Source organism: Blennius ocellaris, assembly GCF_963422515.1.
Source record: "Blennius ocellaris genome assembly, chromosome: 6".
NCBI classification, from domain to species: Eukaryota; Metazoa; Chordata; class Actinopteri; order Blenniiformes; family Blenniidae; genus Blennius; species Blennius ocellaris.
The window spans coordinates 2,467,561-2,490,482 of NC_137655.1; the positions used below are offsets into that span (position 1 = coordinate 2,467,561).

A 22,922-nucleotide genomic window follows, 5' to 3' on the forward strand; every position below is an offset into this window, starting at 1 on the left:
TCACTTTCAGCTAAAGTACAAATGTGAATATAATGTGTCCACAAAAATAGTTTAGCTCTTAAATATACCAGGTTTTCTCTGAAATTCTAAATGCAAAATTAGTCCTTGAATTAAAATATTTTTTTTCTACTTCTACATCACACACTAATTATCTAAACATTTCCCGAAGGCATTATATTCGGCCACCACAACGTCTGTGCGGAGCCTTGATTCAGGCAGTCCTCGCGGCCACCTCTCCGGGTCCTGAGCACGGCAGTCGTTCCCACATGTTCACACGGAGTAAACATGGCGGACTTGCAGATGAAGCTTCTCCGAAAGAAAATCCAGAAAAGAAACGAGAAGAACAAAGAGCGCAAAGCCCAGAGGACGCAGAAGAAGGAGGATGAAGAGGAGGAAGGTGATTGTCGCGGCAGAACTTGTTCCGACGTGATTTTAATCTTGAGACTGACGCGACATCACCCGTTCGGCTAGCGCAGTTAGCCTCCGACAGCTAAATGGGGTTGAGAAGTTCTTATTAGATGGAATTAAACATCTAAAGCTCACGTGACACGTGTCAACTTGGAGCTCATTGAGTTTATATTTTACGATCGGGATTGATTTGAACCCGTGTTCCACTGTGTTTAGCATGTTAGCATGGCGCTACGTGTTTCAGGTGACGCTGGTGTTTGCAGGCTGAACTAAAACTTCTCTAAAGTCATTTTTTTCTGACTGCTGTGTTGCAGTGAGTGTTTCTAACGGACTGGAGGAGAAAACAAACCCGCCACCCTCCAGTACAAACATCCATCCGAAGAAGGAAGGAGCCAAGGGACCAGCAGAGGCTGTCAAGGACATAGAAGCTCCTGAAAAGAAGAAGAAAAAGAAGAAGAGGAAGCTGACGGAGGCTGCTGGAACTCCAGGTGACTTAGAAAGTGATAATCTCTGACAGATTCATACGAAGATCAAGAAACCAGTGGTGCTGTTGACAGACTGAATCACTGACACACACCAGCACGTAGCTATCAGAGGATTTATGGTTTATTTAGAACCTGTTTGTGTTGTTTTTCACTAAAACGAAGGATCGAAGGGGTTAAAACTAGGAAGCCGTAATTATTTCTTCAAATCCAACTGAAGCCAAAACAAGTACATTTTAAAATGTGGAGTATTTTTTCTTAAGTGTCATTTTAAAAAAGTGAATCTATTACATAAATCAATTCAATGAAAAATGTGAGGTATTTTTCTTGACATTACTTTTCTAATGATCTCTGTTATACCCCAGCTTTTACTTTTTTTTTTGTATTTTTCAAAATGCTGTCAGAATTGTTTTAAACTTTTCTGCTGTGATTATTTGTTTTTACATCTGCAATTAAAACATATTAGATAGAAATCAACAGAATCCAGTAGTCTTTAACCTTAAATGACACAAGCACAGTGAGAGTGCTTAATGTTTTAAACATTTATTAACTGATACTTGAAAAGTCAATTTTGTTTTAATTAAAGGTTGAACTTTCTTTAAAAAATAGTAGACTAACGACTTTCCCCTGATGAGTAAAGAATCATATTTTACACTGATCATTATTTAGAAATAAATGTATTAGTGTAGAATTTTGACGCAGAAATGCGATTTTCTTTTAAAAAACATTGCATTTAAAGTGTTAGAAAATGACAACTATGGGGTATTCAGTATTTTTAGAGTGAAGAAATTCGTTTCTTTTACTTTTAGTCGACAAAAAGAGTAAAGTTGTGAAAGAAGAGGAGGATGAGGAGGAGGCAGCAGGAGCTGATGATGACAAGCCAGAGGAAGACGGAGCCCGCGGGGGAGGGGAGAGCGATGATGACGAGGACGAAGATCAGCCCGAGTTGCCGTCTGGACTAACGGGTACGGAAAGAAAAGTTGACTTTCGTCCCGCGACTGTTTGATCAACCTGCAGAAAGCATCAGTCCAACTTCCAGAGCATTTAGGAAAAGTAACAAATAAGTCTCCAGAAAGAAAGAAAATCTACACTTGAGATGATGAAAACATGTATGAGAGTTTTGAGACCCTCAGAGCCCCCCCTAACCCCCCCCCCCCCCCCCTCGTGGTGTTCCAGGGGCGTTCGAGGACACCTCGTTCTCCTCGCTGTCGGAGCTGGTGAGCGACAACACGCTGAAAGGAGTGAAGGAGATGGGCTTCGAACACATGACGGAGATCCAGCACAAGAGCATCCGCCCCCTGCTGGAGGGACGGTGAGTCTCACACACACACACACACACACACACACACACCGCTAGGTGTTAGCGCTAGCATGTTGGTATCTGCCGATTAAAAGTTCGGTGCAGCCAGGGTAAAAAAAAAAGAGAAGACTTCGTCCCCTTGTTCGTCGGTCGATCTGGGGGCGCCGATCTTCAAACTGCGTTTCACATAGACAATGAATGGGAAGCGGGGGGGGGTGAATTTGGCGGATCCTGTGGTTCACGTGATTTCGACACGCCGGCGGCAAATACTTCGCTTTAAACACACGGGCCGGCGCACGTGGAGTCCGCTGGTTCCTCCCCCCCGGTTGTAGAGTCCAGTGGTTCCTCCCCCCCGGTTGTAGAGTCCAGTGGTTCCTCCCCCCCGGTTGTAGAGTCCAGTGGTTCCTCCCCCCCGGTTGTAGAGTCCAGTGGTTCCTCCCCCCCGGTTGTAGGGTCCGCTGGTTCCTCCCCCCCGGTTGTAGGGTCCGCTGGTTCCTCCCCCCCGGTTGTAGGGTCCGCTGGTTCCTCCCCCCCGGTTGTAGGGTCCGCTGGTTCCTCCCCCGGTTGTGGAGTCCGGTGGTTCCTCCCCCCCGGTTGTAGGGTCCGCTGGTTCCTCCCCCGGTTGTAGGGTCCGCTGGTTCCTCCCCCCCGGTTGTGGAGTCCGCTGGTTCCTCCCCCGGTTGTGGAGTCCGGTGGTTCCTCCCCCCCGGTTGTGGAGTCCGGTGGTTCCTCCCCCCCGGTTGTGGAGTCCGGTGGTTCCTCCCCCCCGGTTGTAGGGTCCGGTGGTTCCTCCCCCCCGGTTGTAGGGTCCGGTGGTTCCTCCCCCCCGGTTGTAGGGTCCGCTGGTTCCTCCCCCCCGGTTGTGGAGTCCGGTGGTTCCTCCCCCGGTTGTGGAGTCCGGTGGTTCCTCCCCCGGTTGTGGAGTCCGGTGGTTCCTCCCCCACGGTTGTGACCTGACGTTCCCCCCACAGGGACGTGCTGGCGGCCGCCAAGACGGGTAGCGGCAAGACGCTGGCCTTCCTCATCCCCTCCATCGAGCTCATCTACAAGCTCAAGTTCATGCCCCGCAACGGTGAGCCCCTCCCCCACCCCCCCCTTACACACCTCCGTTCACCCCCTCATAGCCCCACTAACCTCCGTCACCCCCCCCCCCCCCCCCCCCTTACAGGTACCGGCGTGGTGATCCTGTCCCCCACGCGGGAGCTCGCCATGCAGACGTACGGCGTGCTGAAGGAGCTCATGACGCACCACGTCCACACGTACGGCCTCGTCATGGGGGGCAGCAACCGCTCCGCCGAGGCCCAGAAGCTGGCCAACGGCGTCAACATCGTGGTGGCCACGCCGGGCCGCCTGCTGGACCACCTGCAGGTCTCACACACACACACACACATTACACACTTTCAACATTTCTCTCACTCCACATCGCAGGGTTTTTTATTTCACTTCAGTGTTTCGGTGGAACTCGAACACATAAAGTCCTTTTCTTTGTTTTTATCCACATTTTGGACGTAGAACAGTTTTACTGTATGCAGGATTCCCACCTTGTGTCGGATCGCTGCCGTTTAACGTTTATGTATTTTGCGGGCGAGGAATTTTATTTATTGGTTATTTTATTTATTTGCTGCGTCAGCATTCAGTCTGTTCATTCTCCATTTAAGATCGTCGATATATTTTACGTTTCAATAGAGGCTTTGACTTGTAGTTTAGTGTTTCGGGTGAAGAAAACATTGAATCAAGTATTTTATTTTATTTTAACGCTGAGATAAGTAAGATTTTTACTGAATTAGAATTTTAGCAATGCAATGTTTCTGCACCTCCTTGGAAATATTGGTGTTTTTACTGATAGTCTGGTTTTTCAAGTATATTTTTGAGACAAGTAGATTTTTACGGAATTAGAATTTCAGCAATGTAACGATTGTTTTACTCTGTTAGAATATTTCAGTATATTTTCCGTTGCTGACGGATGAGGTCACGCAGTACTCGAGTACCTTGTGCGGTGTCGGACCCGGTGCTGGTGTCAGTTTCTGTACCTCCTTGGAAATATTGGTGTTTTTACCGACAGTCTGGTTTTTCCATCCGTCACAGTGCAGTGGTTTTACCGGTTGAGCCCACTAGAGGGCGCACTAGCAGACACTCAACACAGGACAGCTCTCTATTGAGCTGTACTGAGAAGTGGCGGCGGTGCTGATGTTCTGGGCTGGATGTTCCCCCCCCCCCCCCCCCCAGAACACTCCGGGCTTCATGTTCAAGAACCTCCAGTGTCTGATCATCGACGAGGCGGACCGGATCCTGGAGGTCGGCTTCGAGGAGGAGCTGAAGCAGATCATCAAGCTGCTGCCCAGTACGACGCCGTCCGGCACGCCAGTGTGTGAAACAGAGAGAGAGAGAGGATGGTGTTGGGCTGACGCTCTCCCCCCCCCCCTCCCCCTCCCCCTCCCCCACAGAGAGGAGGCAGACCATGCTGTTCTCGGCCACTCAGACCCGGAAGGTGGAGGACTTGGCCCGCATCTCCCTGAAGAAGGAGCCGCTGTACGTGGGCGTGGACGACAACAAGGACAACGCCACGGTGGACGGCCTGGAGCAGGTAGGGGGGGGGCTAGCGGGGGGAGGGGGAGGGTGTTGGTAGGTCCGATCCGGTCTGACGGTGACCTCTGCGGCGTTCCAGGGCTACGTGGTTTGTCCCTCGGAGAAACGCTTCCTGCTGCTCTTCACCTTCCTGAAGAAGAACCGCAAGAAGAAGCTGATGGTCTTCTTCTCCTCCTGCATGTCCGTCAAGTTCCACTACGAGCTGCTCAACTACATCGACCTGCCCGTCATGGCCATCCACGTGAGAGACCCCCCCCCCCCCCACAGCCCCTCCTCCACTCACCCCCCTCTCTGAACGCCTCACGACCCCCCCGTCGTCTCTCTCCTCCGTCCACAGGGCAAACAGAAGCAGACCAAACGCACCGCCACCTTCTTCCAGTTCTGCAACGCCGACTCGGGCATCCTGCTGTGCACCGACGTGGCGGCCCGCGGCCTGGACATCCCCGAGGTGGACTGGATCGTCCAGTACGACCCGCCGGACGACCCCAAGGAGTACATCCACCGGGTGGGCCGGACCGCCCGGGGCGTGGACGGCCGGGGCCACGCCCCTCCTCATCCTGCGGCCCGAGGAGCTCGGCTTCCTGCGCTTCCTCAAGCAGGCCAAGGTCCGTCCGCCTTCCCTCCCTCCCTCCCTCTCTCTCGCCCCCCCCAAAGCGGTCTCCCGACTTTAACCTCGTCTTTCGGTTCTCCTCAGGTTCCTCTGAGCGAGTTTGAGTTCTCCTGGACGAAAATCTCCGACATCCAATCTCAGGTGGGTTCCATCGTCTTCCGGTGTCGCGTAGATTCTATGTGACGTCGCCACTGTACTGACCTCCCCCCCCCCCCTCAGCTGGAGAAGCTCATCGAGAAGAACTACTACCTCCACAAGTCGGCGCAGGAGGCCTACAAGTCCTACGTCAGGGCGTACGACTCGCACTCGCTCAAGCAGATCTACAGCGTCAACACCCTCAACCTCCCCATGGTGGCGCTGTCCTTCGGCTTCAAGGTCCCTCCCTTCGTGGACCTCAGTATCCTTCCCTCTGCGCTTCACGTTCAGTCTTCCGCTCGCCGACAAAAGGTGTGGGCGAGAAGGTTAAACGCTTTCATCTGCGTGTATTTATTTGTTGGTTTGTATGGATGGAAGTTACCAAAAAAAAATATTCGCCCGGATTGCATGAAAGTTCCAGGGAAGCTTTGTAGTCATCCAAGAATCAGTCGATTAGATTTGGGGACGTTGACGGCAAAACAATGTCCCATACAGAGCAGATGAAAGGGGCATCTTGCGGAGATCAAAGGGGATCGGCGTCTGTTGTCATGGAGACGCTGCCTGACAGGCCGACTCCGCAACAGGATGTGGCGTTGGCGAAGGTCTGAGCTCCACTGAGTTGTAGTTTATATGAAGGCGACTTCAGGGTTCTTTTACTGTGAAAAACCAACAATAGAGAGAAAGTCGAGGACGAGACTTTGTGCTTCCAGGTTTGCAGGGTCTTTGTTCTGGAAGTTTCTCCTCCTTGACTCCTCCCCCCCCGCAGACGTGCACAGCGGCAAAGGAGGGAAGATTCAGAAGCGAGGCGGCGGCGGAGGCTTCGGCTACCAGAAGTCAACAACGTTCACAAATCCAAAATCTTCAAGCACGTGAACAAAGGGGGGGGCGACCGGAGGCAGTTCTCCCGCTGAAGGACCCCCCCCGACCCCCACCTATCCTCCTCCTCTTCTATCGATTCCTGTTTTATACCCACGAACTCGACGCGCCGTCCGTCTGACGTTGAAGGAACTCGACTTCTTCTCTTTGCTCGTCGGCGTGTCAAAGTCGGCTTCAGGAAGTGACGTCAGGCTACGCGACGTGCTAAAGTTCAACTTTATTGTCTTTTTACGCTCACGCCATTACAGAAATAAAAGCATCCGAACACAGAGAACACCCGTCGTGTGCCTCGTTCGTGCCCTTTTCCCCCCACTTGATTTTTTTTTTCAAATTAAAGGTTTAAAAATCGTAAAGTGCTGTCGGGTTTCAATCACCGTGGTTTTACATTTTTCTCCCGATTTGTGTTCTTTTAAAGAATTTCTCTTTGAGATTGTAGATTTTTCAAGTCTGTTCAGTGTAAAAAAAATCAAAAATAAAAACTCCACGGCTCGTCGGGATTCGTTCAGACTGGCACTTGAGTAGAAGGTTTGATCCCAGAAGGCGGCGGCCTATCTGCAGTCGTCCGGCTGATCTGCAAGGGTCAAAGGTCAAAGCAGAGAGAGAGAGAGAGACGTTAGCGGTCTGCGAGTTCCCCCGGAGGAGGTTTCCAGCGGCGGCAGACGGTACCGGCGGCGTCGGGCTCGGACGTCTCCCAGTTCATGGATCGCTGCACGGCCTTCTTCCAGCGGGCGTAACGGAACTCGCTCTCTGAGGACGGAGACACAAGCTAGGATCTATATTTTAACTATGCGTTATGATAAATCCCTACATTAGAGTTGTAGTGGAGAAACAACGTAGGAAATGCTTCATTACTGGTTTGCCTTTTTAAAGCATCATTGCTTAATTCCAGGGTTTTATTCTTTTTAACCTTAAGAATGTGTTTTGTGGAAATTGCAGCTCTCAAATGAGAAAAATAAGAAAAAAACCTCAAATACTGGGTCAGCAAAAATACAATACAAACTCCCTGATTGACTAGAACGGGCATAAAGGGGATAATGTGTAAAGAAAATAAGATAAAGCCGTTACGCTTCTCACACCTGGAGATCTTCTGCTGGGATTCACTCCCAAATGAGGCTTTTAATTTCTTTCCCTCGTTTATTTTATGCAGGTGAAAAACCTTAAACACCAGTGCAACTATACACTTCAATCAACAAAGTTACAGAACTATGGCATCACAAGTATAGTCAATTTAACAAGTATTCAATATATTAAATACATTTACTTTAAAATACAAACTTATTTCAGTCAAATTATTACCAATTTCTAAATTAATCGTTTAGAAATAAATGCTAAATAATCATGCTGGTATTTAATTCATTAAGCAGTATAAAATATAATTATGAGATTTGATGTAATATAAATATATATAACATTCTTTAAAGTGCATTTTAGTGGCTCAAGTATAATTCATCACAATAATTAGTTTTCTTTAACAATAAATTACTCCTATCATATATACACATGAACGGCAAAAATGACTGGAGAGGCTAAAATATATTAAAGAAAAATTAAAAAGCTTTGATAAAGAAGCTAAAATGGACAAATTGATAAGCGAGCCAAAATGGCTAAAAGCTCAAATTAAAACTAGTAAATCTACAACACGGTTGAAAACGAGTCAAATGTCAAACTGCTAAAATATCCTAAATGTCTAAATGTGAGTTAAAAGGAAACGGCTACAAGCGCCTGAAAATGCAAAAATACAAAAAAAAAATTTTTTTTAAAGTAGTATGATGTCATAAAAGCTAGCTAACTAGCATTAGCCTCAGAGCTGGTTTAAAAACTCCCATAATGCAACAGCCACCAGAGAAGTTTTCTGGACTATTTTGGACTAGAAGGTTTCATTAAAATTGGCTTTATGTTGAAATTAAATCATTTTCAGTAGTAAATGTTTGTTTTTTCGTGAAATCACAGACATTTTCCATCACAACATGGAAAAACTATTATCGCACTATTTTGCAGGCAGAATGTGACGTCTGGACTGACGTGGTGTAAACTAGCTTCATGTCGTGAAGGCTTGCTCACCCTCTGGGTTGATCTTGGGTCGGAACATCTCGGACGCCACCGGGACCACCTGGCTGGGGTTCAGGTTCCACACGCCCACCCCCTCCGCTGCCCCCGCTGCCATGGCAACGCCCAGAGAGGTGGTCTCCGACATTAGCGGCCGCACTTTGGAAGAAAAAGAAGAAAAAAAACTGCTGCGGTGCTAATTTACCGTATTTCCTTGAATAGAAGTCACTTTTAATTCATGAATTTTTTTTTTAAGATGAGCAGCGGCGTGTGAGTCGTACCCACGGGCATGCAGAGGATGTCGGCCTGCAGCTGCATCAGTAATCTGTTGGACGTCATTCCTCCGTCCACCTGCAGCTGCATCAGAGGAAGACCGCTGTCCTGGTTCATGGCGTCCACGATCTGACACACACACACACACACATAATAATTGATGCAGGATTTGTCTCTGGAGTGAGACTCTTTGCGTCAACAGAACAAACAACGATAGCAAAAAAACAACTATTGTTTGGGGCGAAATACAGTCGAGGCTTTTCCTTTCATTTTGCGCAAAAAGAGCGACAGTTGCAGAAACGTTTTGAAAGTTAAAAGGGTCCTATTCTGCAAAATTCCCTTTGTAAAAGTTTTCCAGCAGTAATAATCATCTCCAGTCCTGGAATGACGTCCCAGAATTAAAGAAAGTGTGTCCTCTCTCGCCCTGGCTTGTTCCAGGTTTTAAAAAGTGTGTTTCTCCAACCAGCCAATCAGAAATCAAACCCTATATAGTGTCATCGGGGGTTTAGCCAATCACAATCAAGGTAGGCTCCTCCCCCTCTGACTCCTCCCACAAACAAGCTCCTATGAGCCAATATTCAAATGGATTAAACGAAGTTCCTGGCTGAACGTATGGCAAAGTTATAGTGATTCAGAGTTTAAGTGTTTTCACTCAAAAACATTTTTAAAAGTCTACATAATTTTGAAAACAATTTACAAGATATGAAAAAGTTAAATGGTTAATTAAAAAAGGTGATTGTTTTAAAAGTTGAATGGTTTAAATCAGTTTAAATGTTAAGAAAAAATGTTAACATTTCTTAACTCGCATGGAAAATAAGTGGAAAAGTTTAAAATTGGATAAAAACACAAAGCTTAATGGAAAGAGGAACGTTTTCACACGGTGATAATAGTAGACATCATGATATGATGTAACAAATACACATAAATATTATACAAACTGTGCAGATTGAAAAATGAGTGGGAGGAAGGTGAACAATAATATTATTTTTACGATAAATACAAACACAAATCTATGCTGTTGTTTCTCTCTCCGCAAAAAAGCACAATCCATGTGAATTATGCGCATTTAATCATACTTTTATTCCATCTTTAAAAGCCTGTGAAAGCTCAGCGCAGGGAATTAAATCCACGGCGGTTCAGTTTGTCTGTCTTCGGGTGATTTTGCGGCTCACCTCTCTGGTCTGGAAGCAAACGGCCTCCAGGGCGGCGAAGGCGAGGTGACTCTTGTTGGTGAACTGTGTGAGCCCACAGATGATGCTGCAAAACGAAAAGAGGAGACGTTTGACTCACGTCTTATTTAACTCACGTCTTAATCTAATCCAAACTACTGAAAAAGGTCAAGCTTCTATTCTAGAAAATACGGTAAACGTCTGCATAAGGTCCCCAGAAACAACCGTATATCCCAGACCTTTAAGTCGCCTTGGTCAAAAACGCCTCGTGAAGAGGAAAATAACATAATGACGTCACATTTACTTAATATTCCTCCTTGTCCAGATGCGAGTGCAGCATCGATTATCCTTTCACAGCATTTTTGCTTTAAATTCTGCTGTGTAGACTTTAATTTTTTTGGTTTTCTTGCGCCACCGTAGCAGCGTTCCCTCTGTCGTACAGTGACACCTAGTGGTGTAATAGTATATTGTAATATATAAGTCACTTTTTAATATGCTGTATAAAGATCCAAAGTATTAAAAAAAAAAGTGTGCCATATATTCCAGGAAATACGGTACAAGACACCTTCCATCCATACGTGGAAAACATCCTGCAGATTGATGAAAATCACATCGGCTGAAATGACGAGACCGAAGAAAAAGTTCTGAGGTCGTCAGACTAGTAAACAAATAAATAAACACAAGACAAAAACATCCCTCCCCTGGGCTGCGTTAAGCTTCCTTACCCTCGCGCACTGGGCTCCCAGTAGGGGGCGTACAGGCCGGAGAAGGCCGGCACGAAGTAGCATCCGTACGACGTCCCTGCCGCGGCCGCCAGACTCTCTGAAAGCAGAGCGGCGGCGTCTTTAAATCACAGCCTCGTTTGTTGTTTTTTTTGTGTGGCCTCGCTAGGGAGGACGGTACCTATCTCCGAGGACGACTTCACGATGCCCATGTTGTCCTTCAGCCATTGGACCACCGCGCCCGCGATGGCCACCGAGCCCTGCGGGGGACAGGAAGAAAAAAACCCAAAACAAGTCATCCACATGGAGGACGTTGCCGTCCAGCTGAGCGAGCGACGTCCAGGGACGTCCAAGACACGTCTGTCTATTCGTGACACATGAAGATGGACATCTCAAAAGGGTTAGGGCGTAGCACACCTCCAGGGCGTAGCAGGCCGGCGCATCCTTTCCCAGTTTGTAGGCAACGGTGGTGAGCAGGCCGTGGTCCGACATCACGGGCTGACGAGATCACAAACACGAACACGTTAGAAAAGAGCAAGAGAATTTAAATGATGTCAAATGTCCAACATCGTGTCCTACCTTAGTGCCGGTGTTTCTGAGCAGGAAGCAGCCCGTCCCATACCTGAAAACAAAACACCATGTGTAACCTTCACATCCGGTGTTCAACATAAAAGAAACTAATTTGGATGGAACTCCTGCTTCTTCACAGTCCCTCACGCCAGTTTTCTCTTCCTGTGCTCCTAAAGCAGCTCCTAAAGCCTAGCATGCTAGATAGCATGCTAACAGACTTGGTCCGATTGGGCTGAAATTTTGTGGGTGGCCTAATGGGGGCGCTGCAGTCAAGAATCACTAGCTAATTAGCTAGTTTTGACGCCGTTTTTTTTCCAAAATAAAAGTACTTTTTTTTTTTTTTTTACTTCAAAGTGATCAAAGGTCCCGGCCAATGCTGCTTGGAGCTTTAATTAAATATTTAACTGGCCAAACTACTAAAAAAAAAAAGTGACCTATACTCTTGTCAATAAGGTATTCTGCTCTCAAAATAGTGAGCCGGTTCTGTCTTCTATTCAAAAGTGGCATAAAAGATGAACGTTTGTCAAAAGAAGACTCACGTATTTTTGGCCTGACCTTCCTGCAGGCATGTTTGACCAACCAGAGCGGCCGACTGGTCTCCCAGACACTGAGGGGGGGGGGGGGGGGGGGGGGGGGGAGGGTTCATGTTATCCATAAGCAACTTTTCGAAAGCAGCAAGTCAAGAGGTGATGGAGAGAGCTCTGTTTTTTTTGTTTTTTTTAATGAGCCAGATTGTTGCCAAGCGGTGACACATTGTCGCGCGACACGAACCACACCCTGCCAGATGTTAGCGTAACCAGCAAGGTGTTACACAACATGGGCAAGAATGAAAAAATATAAATAAAAACTTACCCCCGAGATAGGAACTCCTGCCAGAGAGCCACATTCCTGGTCGCAAAGCAAACAGTCGCATGTTAAAAGTGTGCTTCAGGGAACTTTAAAAAAAAAAAAAAAAACAGGTCCACACACACATGACGTCAGTTCAGAACACCTCATTCAGTAATGTAAATATAAAAAAGGTTACTCCTGTCAGGCAGGATCTATTTGTGCCTTAAGAAGCACAGAAGGATCCTGCTGTTCTCTCATGAGATTGTTACAGACACTTTAATGTTTTTGTGTTTCGTTTTTATCCTTCCTGGATAAATTAGCATTCGCCGCCAATACAACATACATGTGTGAGTTCTGATATGATGGGAAACGTGACAGCTGTGGGACATTGGGGCCTTTAAAACAAATAAAAAAGAGAGAAGACTGTCAGACTTTAAAAGTAAAACCGAAAAGTCCCCAAAAAAATCGTCCAAAGCAACAATGACGGAGTGAAACGCACCGATAACTGCATTTATTTGTGTAAATATACATATTCGGGTGTGTATATAAGCTGAAAAAGAATAAAACAACATCAAAAGGTTTGAAAAGCAAAACACATTACTGGGATAATGTAGAAGAATGTGACAGTTTCAGCTCATAATTCACAAAACATGTCGCAAAACGTCTTTGAGGCCGAAGGTCAAGCTTTTCTGTCGTATTTAATCTTTTATATTTGTCCAGTTTACGCTGCAATGTTTTAAAAAAGACGTCAGTTTCCACAGAAACACTGAAAATGATGTAGTTGGCCTGTCGGGCCACTAGTGGGTGTTGTGGTTTGTTTGTTTTTGTAATGAAACCACACACACACACACACACACACACACACACACACACACACACACACACACACAGCAGAGACCAAATGCTATAAATACGGATTATATATCGGATTGTTATTACGGTGACTGTCAAAATAAAAGTACTTATTGGCCGTCTACTGAGCGTGTACAGAAGAACTATTTACTGCGGCGCACACGCACAGTAATTGCCCCCCCCGTTTCCATGGCGATGGAGTTGAACCATTTTCAAAAAGTTGCATTTTTAAACACCCCCCAAAACTGGACAGAGGTTTTTAATCAGCACATCAAAATGATGATAAACTGGTGATTTATCACATTAATTCATTCTGATATGAACAGAATTCCCTTTTTTTTTTTTTTTTATATGACAGCCATGAAGGATGAATTGTAGTTTGGAGTGGTAACTTTTACAACGCTTCACAGTCACAGCATGTGACAGTGCGACTTATCGTACGCCTTTATCCCAATCAATCTGGCTTTATTACCATAATGTGATAACGTGTGTCGAACTGGATCCTCTCTGATCGATAAGCGGGCCTCCGAACGCTAAAACATATCTCTCACACGTGGAAACAAACATGGCTGCCCTGCCGTTGACCTCTGACCCGGAGTTCAATGTGCAGGTTGCATAAAGGAGCCTCTAAGGAAAAAGGGCGAGATAAGATACGAGTGTGGATAAACAAAGACGGGAAGCAGCGAACTGAAAATACAAACTGTGTTCGTAGGGTTTTGGGGGGATTTTAAAATGATTTTCACAATATAAGTCGCATCTTTAAAAAAAAAAAAAAAAAATGTCATAACACAGGAACACAGGTTCCAGAACCTTCCGTGCTTTTGTTTATTAGCTGAGGGAGAGTCATAGTAGCGACATTCTATTGTCATACAGTGACCTCTAGTGGTTTCAGATGGTATATACCAGTTTATTTTAGTATACGTCACGAGCCAAAAAAAAAAATAAAAAAAAAAAAAGAGAGAGAGAGAGACAGTTATGGTCTAGGAAATACACTGCAAATAATATTAAAAATAAAAATCATTATCATACGATCCCAATAGTTCGATTGTATAGTTTAAGCTACCCTCATTTCTATTAAACTTTCTTTCTCTATCCCTTTTATTTTATTCTAAAGGAGTTTTTCTTTGTGTCAATAAAAGAGCTAAATAAAAAAAAAAAGATCAAAGATAAAAACTTCCTGAAAGTTAAGGTCATTTTTCACAAATATCTAGTATATAATGTAAATATAACATGTAAATATAACACTTCAGACCCCTGTTGGATTATTGAGCCACTTAATAGATATGTAAACTACTAGGCTAGTAGGCTATTAGTATAAATATCCATCTTTTCTTCTTTGTCTTCACAAACACAAACTTCCAGGACGACTGTAGCGTCCAGACGTCTCAGTGAGGACGGTCCATCACTCACCATGCAGCCGTAGACCTCCGAGGAGCTCCGGACGTCGGGGAGGATCTCCATCGGGACGTCGAAGTATCTGGAAGAGGCGCCAAAGAAATCTGTCGTGATCGCTTATCAAACAGTCCTGAGATTTTTATTTATTTATTATTTAACTTGATGGTTAAAAAAAAAACAAAAAAAAAAAACACCCAAAGGTGAAAATGCATCTTCTTTTTTTTTTTTTTGCGTTTCACAAAAGTTTCCTGTTTACCCAGAAACGGCAAAAATGAAGAATTAAAAAAATTATAATTATATCTATTGTATATTGTTTGTATGTACCATTGTATTCCCAAATTAAAAAAAGTTTAATAAAAAAAAATAAAAAAATGCAGAAAATGATGTAAACATCAACAGAACCAACAGCACCCCCCTAGTGGCAGACATAGGAACTACATCATTTCCACCGACGCATTTCCACTCGAATTGCGTTGGACGCGATTAAAGTAAACAAGAAAATTAGCCAACAGAAAAATGACCTTCCCAAGAATTGAATGGAATTCGACTTACATACTTAAATACAATGAAATAATGTCATTTGTTGGAATATCGGCTATCATTCGTTCGTATCAGTTTTTTAAAATAACATCTTGGCTAAATACCCAAAATAGGGAAGGAGCCGATGAAACGGCCGAGACGAAGGCGCGGAACTTCAGAGGTCAAAAGGTCGTTTCCGGTGAGAGGCAGCGTACCTGCAGAGCTCCGAGTCCCACTCCATGGTGTGGATGTTGAAGAGCATGGTGCGGCTGGCGTTGGACATGTCGGTGCAGTGGACGCCTCCGTCCTTACCCCCCGTCAGACACTGGGCGAACACACACACACACACACACACACACACACACACACACACACACACACGATGTCAGTTGCCTCTCGCCGAGTCATGGTCGTCGTGGTTACGCCGTACCCAGATGATCCAGGAGTCCACGGTGCCGAACAGAGCGCGCCCGGCGCTCACCGCCTGCCGCACCTCGTCCACGTTGTCCAGCAGCCAGCGCAGCTTCACGGCGCTGAAGTACGTACTGATGGGGAGGCCCGTCTTGTCCTGGGGGGGTGGGGGGTGGGGGGGGTGGGGTCCACACGGTCAACGCTAGAGCTACGAAACTAGAGACGAGCTGCGAAATGAAGACAATCGCTCTCAGAGCAGAATCAAATAAAATGGAGTTTAGATAAGTGATATTTCACTGGTTTATAGTTGTTTTTAAGCAGCGATAGTTGTTTTATCTGTATATATCTCCATTTATATATGTAGATTTGACCTTTTTGACTGTACTACTTGTACCTTGTGCCACAAGAGTTGTCTTTGATTCCATTGGATTGTATTACATGAAAAGCATTCTATTCTGTTAGTGAATTGATCGATTCCTGGTAATTATTGTGTATTTATTGTTGACAATTCCCTGGTTTGTAACGGTCTGTGCTCGAATCTCACACCTCCCCTGTTATTTAAGATCGTTGTATTTTGCACAGGAATATTAACTAACTTAAATAACCCTTTTTACAAATGAATGATATTTGGTATTAGCTATTTCCAGTTTAGCTGGTGGTGCCCCAATTTCATTATTATTTGATAAATAATCAATTTATTCAAATTAATAATTTTTCATTAAGAAATCATTTTTGATAATTTATTAACTTTTCAGTAATTACTCTAGGAGTTGTTAATGAGTTTACTTTCATTAATAATTTACATTTTTCATAAATTACTTCCGGTAATCTATTACTTCCAGTAATCTATTACTTACAGTAATTTTTAAAGCTAATAACCAACTATAAATCCCAACAATTCCATTCTATTCTAATGATCGATTCTTTCTTTTTCTATTGATTTAAGCTGTTTGAGATGTTTCAGCGATTTTATCCATTTTAAGAAATATTAACAGTTTTTATCTTTTTTTATCTGTTTTACCAAATTTAGCCGTTTTACTCGTGTTACTGTTTTTAAACTTTTAAATGTTTCTAGCAGTTTCTGTTCTTTTGTTTGTTTGACTTTTCAATTTGGATGCTTTTTGTGACGTCAATAGTTTTTAGCCATTTTAGCGAACATAGTTTAGTTTGCCGTTTGTAACTATTTTACTTTTCAACCAGGTATGGGAGGATTTTTTTTTCCTCCAAAACTGTCTGCTTTGTAAGTCAAATAAAAACGTTTATTCATACACAACTGTGAAAGCTTCAGTGCGGCTGCGCTAAAGGTCCATGAGGACGTTTGATAAAATACAAATACAGGCGGACGGGTCTCGCCTTCAGGTGGTTCTTGTTTCTGCCGGGAGTTTTGTTGATGAGCCTCTCCACGGTGGATTGTGTGCGAAGGTCCAACCAAACTAAACACAGAAGACAGAAGATCCACGTCAGCTGACGTCGAAGCTGAAGCCCACCCCCATCCCCCGACGACTACGCTCTATAATCCAATAAAGGTCCTGAGCAGCTTTCAGATGTAGGAGCCTATCAAAAACTCTGACACTACTTGTCTCACTGGCAGTATTAGCACACAGAGTCTTGGGTGGGGGGTGGGGTGGGGGAGGGGGTCCAGACACAGACTTGATATAGGTTACTAAAGCCTGATGCAACCCAGCGAAGTTGCTGGGTGGTTTCCTGACTTACAACACCTCCTGAGTCATTGAGACGTTTCCGATCGGTGGCGAGTCACAGAAGCGGGTTTACGGGACAGGAAGTCGTCCGACGTCGACACTCGTCACTTACCGATGGCGTTGTAGAGCGGCTCGCCCGTCTCCTTGTCCCAAACCACGGTGGTTTCCCTCTGATTGGTCACGCCGACCGCTGGGGGGGGAAGCGACACAGCGACGGAAAGATTAGTGATTATCGGTAGCTTTTCCCGAAGAGGCAAATTCGGGGTGGAGCCGGGATTTCCGGGTTGGACGGGGTTTGGACCGTCGCCGCCACCTTTTATGTTGGAGAGGTTGACGTTGAGCTGGCGGAGTTTGTCGCAGGTCCTCTCCACGCACTCGTAGACCGACTGAAGGATCTCTCGGGGGTCCTCCTCCACCCAGCTGAAGCCAAGACAAAACGTTAAAGGACGACAGTGTTGGGTGGAGCTGCTGAGGCACTTTTCTAAAGAAAAACCCTCCGAATAAACAGTGGAAATGCTGCTATTGTCATGAGCAACATAGTAACTAGTTAGTTCTGCACATGCTCAGTTGTAACGTCAGTGGTTCGAGGCCGTAAGTCACACCAGGTGTTGTTAAACATCAAATAAAATGTGGTTAAATTATAACCAGTGTGCCAGTAAAAAATAACTTGTGTTCCTCCGGAGCTGCTCTGGATCGGCTCCCTGCATTTGTTGCACAAAAAGAAAAATCTCTTCAGGAGACAAGCGTCACAGTTCAAGAAACGGTGAAAAATTGAAATTCATTGAGTTTGACAGGTTCCAGGTTTCATTTGGTGGACAGTGGCGAAAGCAGCTCTTTTAGACTGACTACGATTTCTGTGTCGTTCTGCCCAAAGGTTGCAAGCTGAAAAGATGCAGGATCATCAAAAACTAGAAGTTCAGTTCTGGTCGAGTCCATGAAGGTCAAAATACAACTTTAAGTGGATTTAATGCAAAACAAACATATTCTGTTGTCATTAAAACCTCTGGCCTCCTATTGGCCAGCGGCCTCTGGGTCAAAGGTCGACTCTGAACACACTTGGTGTCGTTACATTGTAGCGCCGTTATGTTGCACTGACGTTACGTTGTAGTGACGTTACGTTGTAGTGACATTACATTGTAGTGACGTTATGTTGTAGTGTCGTTACGTTGTAGTGACGTTACATTGTAGTGACATTATGTTGTAGTGTCGTTACGTTGTAGTGACGTTACATTGTAGTGACGTTACATTGTAGTGACATTATGTTGTAGTGTCGTTACGTTGAAGCATTGTTACATTACGTTGTAGTTTTGTTACGTTGTAGTGTTGTTACCGTGTAGTGTTGTTACATTGTAGCAACATTACTTGAAGCATTGTTACATTACATTGTAGTTTTGTTACGTTGCAGTGTTGTTACCGTGTAGTGTTGTTACATTGTAGCAACATTGCGTTTAAGCATTGTTACATTACGTTGTAGTTGTTACGTTGTAGTTGTTACATTGTAGTGGTTACGTTGTAGTTGTTACGTTGTAGTGGTTACGTTGTAGTGTCACTCACCCTTCTCTGGGGAACTTCTGTTCGATCTGAACTTGATGGTGACAGATCAGTTCGGCGGTTTTTGCGTTGAACACCTGTGGAGAGAAAGTGACCGACTTCATTCACCTGATGGGTCTGATGGTTCAGAAGGAACAGGCACCAGAACGTCCAGCCTGCCTGGTCCAGAAGATGAAAGGGACACCGCCTTTTTAGTTTTAGTAAAACTAGTGATCACAACCCTGAAACCTGAGCCCACGGATCAGTGACACAACGAGTGGCCTTATTCATAAAGCAGCATTGGTACTGAAGCCGTACTGTCAGGTTGAAGATTTTCAATATAAAGTAACATCTCCACGATGCACTCACTCCTTAACAAAGAGAAACAAATAGAGTCGTTCAAAAATTTACGTTTACATTTACCGTACCACAAAAAAAACTGCTTTAAAATATACTTCCCTTAAAGTGTATCACTTCTGCACAGAGAATAATCCAATTTCCACTCATTTCCAATGTCCAGTTGCCTAAATCGATCACATCAAAGTCGATAAACAAAGTGGAATTTGTATCCATCAAACCGTGATGTCATCTTGGGAAACCTTGCCGCAGGGGCTTCTGGGAAATCAAAGATGGCGTCGCCACAGCTCAAGCGAAAATATCAACATTTGACCGATTGCACCGAGAAAATATAAACGTGACTTTCATCCACGAGAAGAGTCTTTGATGTCGTGACAAAGAGCGTATGCCGTCTTTCCAAAGACGCTTCTCTGCTCGCGGGAAGAGACTTGACTACACCTTTACTCAAATATGAAAGACAAGCCGATGCAGATACGTTGGGCTGGATCGTTTTCTTCCGAGACCAGATATTCCAGTTCTACATCTCTCTCTCTATACCTTCGAAAACTACCGCTTGTATTCACATCTATAAAAACAAGGCCGTAGTAGATTCTGACCGTCTTTTTCCTCACGGTTTCTCAATGGATGCTGAGTCTGAGAGTTTATAACCGCCTCGCGTTAATGTTTAGACCGAACGAGTCGAGGTCACAGGGAAGTAGAAATGTGGTGCAAAGGTCCCAAACACTGACCTCGCGTCTCCCGCGGCGGAGAAAGTGTGAGGATACGAGCGGCCCGGCGTGAACCCGGGTTCAGTTCGTGCAGCAGGTCTTGACGTTTACGGGATCCAGGACGAGACGGAACAGAGGCTTCGAATCGGGTGTTATATAGAAGTACAACGGCAGAAACTCACTAATCTGACTGAGAATGGTTGAAAAGTTGAACAGAAGTTTTATCATAATATTATTGCAAGAAGAGACAAAATATCGCAGTAAAAAGTTAAATAAAAAAAGTATCCTGCCATTGGAATCGGAAGGTTGTTTTTTTTTAAAGATTTAAAGCTTGTATATGTGCCAGGTGCATATCTGCTCTTTAGACACTGAAGGTTACAAAAGTGGAGGAACAGAACATCCTGGGAACAGACTGTTCACTTTGTACATTATTCTTTTAAGATAAAACAACTTTACTACTTTCTACAAACAGGAACAAACAGCAGAACTACGTTTTTATGCCAGTTTCCTTTTCAATGAAACCTTAAAAGACGCTAAGAGTGTCTTTTACACAAACATAATAACTTATAGAGATAGATAGATAGATAGATAGATAGATAGATAGATAGATAGATAGATAGATAGATAGATAGATAGATAGATGTGTATTTACTGGCTGAACTACTGATATGATTTTAGATTTATTGAATTTGTTGAAAAATTTGGTATTTAAAAAAAATGCTTTAAATGTGCGTATGTATTTTTTTTTTTTCAAAATTAAAAAAACACATATATCCATTAAAAAAATTATAATTAAAAAGTGTCAATACTAGAACTTTTCCAGTGGCTCCACTGCTTCACTGCCACAAACACAACAGGCTGGTTGTTGTTTTTGTTTTCATGAAAACCATCCAGAAGCTTCCGCCAGGATCTGATCTTCCACTTGACCGGGAACTGGGAATCTACTGTGCTCATTTTACTGTTCTCTTCCACGAGGTCTCCTCAGGACAGAGGGGTAACTGCAGGGGAGGGGTAACTGCAGGGGCGGGGTAATTCCAGGGGAGGGGTAATTCCAGGACAGCGGGGTAATTCCAGGGGAGGGGGTAATAAGGATGAGGGTTCTTAAGGTCTCGGTTTTTTTTTAAGGAAACCTGAAACACGACCGGAGTGTCATTTTCTCTCCTTCTGTCCAAAAACCACAACGACAACGGCAGGAAATCTCCTCTGGGTCTGGTTCTGCAGGTTTCTCCTCCTCTGGGTCTGGTTCTGCAGGTTTCTCCTCCTCTGGGTCTGGTTCTGCAGGTTTCTTCTCTTCTGGGTCTGGTTCTGCAGGTTTCTTCTCCTCTGGGTCTGGTTCTGCAGGTTCCTCCTCCTCTGGGTCTGGTTCTGCAGGTTTCCTCTCCTCTGGGTCTGGTTCTGCAGGTTTCTTCTCTTCTGGGTCTGGTTCTGCAGGTTCCTCCTCCTCTGGGTCTGGTTCTGCAGGTTTTCTCTCCTCTGGGTCTGGTTATGCAGGTTTCTTCTCTTCTGGGTCTGGTTCTGCAGGTTTCTCCTCCTCTGGGTCTGGTTCTGCAGGTTTCTTCTCTTCTGGGTCTGGTTCTGCAGGTTTCTCATCCTCTGGCTCTGGTTCTGCAGGTTTCTCCTCCTCTGGGTCTGGTTCTGCAGGTTTCCTCCCCTATGGGTCTGGTTCTGCAGGTTCCCTCCCCTATGGGTCTGGTTCTGCAGGTTTCTCCTCCTCTAGGTCTGGTTCTGCAGGTTTATCATCCTCTGGGTCTGGTTCTGCAGGTTTATCGTCCTCTGGGTCTGGTTCTGCAGGTTTATCATCCTCTGGGTCTGGTTCTGCAGGTTTATCATCCTCTGGGTCTGGTTTTGAAGGTTTATCATCCTCTGGGTCTGGTTTTGAAGGTTTATCATCCTCTGGGTCTGGTTCTGCAGGTTTTTCTTCCTCTGGGTCTGGTTCTGCAGGTTCCCTCCCCTATGGGTCTGGTTCTGCAGGTTTCTCCTCCTCTAGGTCTGGTTCTGCAGGTTTATCATCCTCTGGGTCTGGTTCTGCAGGTTTATCGTCCTCTGGGTCTGGTTCTGCAGGTTTATCATCCTCTGGGTCTGCTTTTGCAGGTTTATCATCCTCTGGGTCTGGTTCTGCAGGTTTTTCTTCCTCTGGGTCTGGTTCTGCAGGTTTTTCTTCCTCTGGGTCTGGTTCTGCAGGTTTCCTCTCCTCTGGGTCTGGTTCTGCAGGTTTATCCTCCTCTGGGTCTGGTTCTGCAGGTTTATCCTCCTCTGGGTCTGGTTCTGCAGGTTTCTTCTCCTCTGGGTCTGGTTCTGCACAAACTTTCTTCTAATTCTTCTCACAAGTTTTTAAAAGTACCACATTAGTAAATTGTAGTTTTGAATGTTTTATGCATTTGTGCATTTTTTTTTTACATTGTAAGAGTTTCATATTACATAACTTCGTAATGCTTTTATTTTGAAAGATTAGTTCCTGAAACGTTCGAAGGATCGTTAAGAGTGAACACATGAACACGTCTCACCTCATTTCTTCCAGAAAGAAAAAAAAAAACTGTTAAATGCATTTCAGAACACCTTTAAATTCTGATTGTATTTCTTCTGCATCTTCATGCAGCATTTTATTTCTTTACATTCCATCACAAATCAAATGTATCTTATAATTATAACCGAATAACTAAAATTGTAGGAGTGAATTTCTAAGAGGTTAAAAGAAATGAGTTAAAATGGTTAAAGGCCTTGCTGTGGCCATAAGACTCTATAACTTCGCTCTGTAAATAGTGTTTGTTGTGTTTTGGTTAATGAATTCCTTGATGTGCTTTAATTAGTCACTTTGCACATATTATTTAAAATAAATGACTCATTAAATGTGAATCCTGTCTTGTTTGAGGTTCGACTTTCTATTTACTCTGCGAGGAGCAATTCGATTAATAAAGAAAATAATAAATGAAAAAAAAAGTTCTATTGTACTATATATCTACTATTCTATTTCAAAATGTCATTGGAAATTCAAAGATGAAGCCTCTAAAAGCAGGTGTGCAAACAGCTGGAAATGTCACGAAAAGTTGATTTAGGCGTCAAAAAACGCACCGTAAGACAGTTTGTTTTGTTGTTTTTTTTAACGTGTTTTAAATCTGAACGTGGAACTTGTGACGGACCGGGAGTCCGGTGGAGGAACCGCCGCCGCCGCCGCCGGGCGCAGAGCCTCCCGGTCCGCCGGCACACTCACCAGGAACCGCGTGGAGCTGGTGCCCTGGTCGATAGCCGCCACCAGCGGGTCCATCCCGGGGCAGAGAGGTGGAGAGACGGCGCTGTGAAGTCCCGGAGGTGGAGGACGAGGGGGGGGGGGGGGGGACTGGAGTGTGGAGGACAGCCGGGGAACTGACGCGAAGGACGGGCTCGAGGAAGCCTCGGAGACCGTCCCTGAGGAGGGAGGGGGGGAGGGGGGCGGGATCACAGCAGGCTGG

The 22,922-nt window shown here is 44.9% G+C and overlaps 2 protein-coding genes across 3 annotated transcripts; one reads left to right on the forward strand and one right to left on the reverse strand.

The window, feature by feature from the left end:
- The first annotated feature begins 267 nt into the window (after positions 1–267).
- Positions 268–6,671, forward strand: ddx18 (DEAD (Asp-Glu-Ala-Asp) box polypeptide 18). Its single transcript, XM_080498524.1, is given in 15 exon segments — positions 268–397; positions 723–896; positions 1,700–1,855; positions 2,067–2,202; positions 3,162–3,262; positions 3,359–3,558; positions 4,417–4,531; positions 4,635–4,774; positions 4,856–5,017; positions 5,114–5,323; positions 5,325–5,381; positions 5,471–5,527; positions 5,606–5,783; positions 6,288–6,359; positions 6,362–6,671. Coding segments are annotated over 15 exon segments (1,941 nt in total). The 5' UTR covers positions 268–285; the 3' UTR covers positions 6,433–6,671.
- On the reverse strand, positions 6,600–22,792 carry LOC308131698 (glycerol kinase-like). Of its 2 annotated transcripts, XM_080498525.1 has the most exons (19): positions 22,685–22,792; positions 18,437–18,510; positions 17,196–17,302; positions 16,995–17,072; positions 16,536–16,615; positions 15,202–15,339; positions 14,987–15,096; positions 14,268–14,334; positions 12,030–12,065; positions 11,717–11,784; positions 11,187–11,229; positions 11,025–11,105; positions 10,789–10,867; positions 10,611–10,707; positions 9,889–9,973; positions 8,725–8,845; positions 8,459–8,602; positions 7,064–7,144; positions 6,600–6,968 (listed from the first exon to the last, which is right to left on the reverse strand). In XM_080498525.1, the coding sequence occupies exons 1-19, from the start codon at positions 22,736–22,738 to the stop codon at positions 6,946–6,948; spliced, it is 1,566 nt and encodes a 521-aa protein (XP_080354651.1). In that variant the 5' UTR covers positions 22,739–22,792; the 3' UTR covers positions 6,600–6,945. The 2 variants fall into 2 exon arrangements, with proteins under 2 accessions (XP_080354651.1, XP_080354652.1); XM_080498526.1 differs by lacking the exons at positions 6,600–6,968; positions 7,064–7,144 and having other exon boundaries at positions 8,465–8,602; positions 8,729–8,845.
- Positions 22,793–22,922: the final 130 nt, after the last annotated feature.